This window comes from Morone saxatilis, unplaced genomic scaffold (assembly GCF_004916995.1).
Source record: "Morone saxatilis isolate NCDOM2014 unplaced genomic scaffold, NCSU_SB_2.0 Contig23, whole genome shotgun sequence".
Lineage (NCBI taxonomy): Eukaryota > Metazoa > Chordata > Actinopteri > Moronidae > Morone > Morone saxatilis.
In genome coordinates, this window is record NW_023339796.1 from 15,492,511 (window position 1) to 15,493,738 (window position 1,228).

Here is a 1,228-nt window from a genome sequence, read left to right on the forward strand (position 1 = left end):
CTCTCCCTCTCTCTCTCTCTGTACACAGTGGCTGTCTCTCTACCCCACCGACTGTCCCTCGCCAGCTGAAAACCTCCTCGCGCTCGGGAGGTGATCCAGGATTTGAGAAGAGGAGAGGACGGGGAGACATCACCCACACAGCTCGACAACCATGCACATACTCGGGGTCCCTTTTTTGCTGCTTTGGCTCATCTGGGGCCACTCCTGCGCTCTCGGCGGAAAAGGTAGGGACATGAAAAAGAAAAAGATGGAGAGAAAAACAAACAAACAACTACTTGGTTCTTGGAAATGTTTGTTGTTTGAAGTTGTCGAGGAGAGGGCCCACCGTCCGTCCAACAACTTCGTCGCCATTTAGGTATTTTCGGTTAAGTTCTGCTGTATATTCAGTAGCTTTATGTCGGTTGTTTGTATTATTTTATTTATTTTTGACTAGTTAGTCAAAGTTCACGTAATGGCAGACAGGGCAATTAGCGGGACAGGTGTTTGAAATTAGGCTACAGTTATATTGGTGGGACAATGTGAATAAGTGGGTAAATAACTAGTTTAAACATTAGTAATTTAGTAGTTAGTTCTGCAACTAAAGAATGTTTTTTATTATCGATTAATCAATGAATCGTTTGATTTAAGATGTAGACTGACAGCAAATAGTGAAAATCACCCATCAAAATGTTCTAATACCCAAAGTACCTCATCTACTCTCATTATCTTCAAATGTCTAACTAAACATTTAGAAACCAAAGGACATTTTATATGTTACATAAGACAACACAAAGCCACAAATCCTCACAAATAAGAGGATGGTTGCTATTTTAACTTGAAAAAAATGACTTGATTATCAGGTTTTATGTTGATGATAATATAGCTTCAGCTCTGATTATAGATATAACTCACCACAGTGTCACTTATGCTACTATAACAGTTCACATAGTAGCATTTAGTATATAGTTATATCATCCTTAAAGGTTACTGGGAGACTCTTCTCCCCATAATGTTACGCCTTGGATTCAACCTTACATGCCACAGTTGCTTTTTGAAGTGATGAACCCCATAAACACAACATTTATTGAGAATATTAGCGTTTGGGTTGCTGGTCCTGACTGGCCAGTGATCTGAAGATGATTTCTGTCTGTGATAATCGATAAGTGCTCGGGGAGGGCAGCCATGGTCAGGGTGTTGTATTCAATCACATCCTCACCCTTGATACTCTTGTTTGTCTCTCTCTCTCTCT

General features: G+C 40.3%; 1 protein-coding gene across 1 annotated transcript in view; it reads left to right on the plus strand.

The window, feature by feature from the left end:
• The first annotated feature begins 53 nt into the window (after positions 1–53).
• clstn2 (calsyntenin 2) overlaps positions 54–1,228 on the plus strand; it is a 128,509-nt gene continuing 127,334 nt past the window's right edge. Inside the window, exon 1 of the mRNA XM_035670105.1 lies at positions 54–224. Coding sequence (XP_035525998.1) covers positions 152–224 — 73 coding nt within the window. The 5' untranslated portion in view covers positions 54–151. The remainder of the gene's footprint in view (positions 225–1,228) is intronic.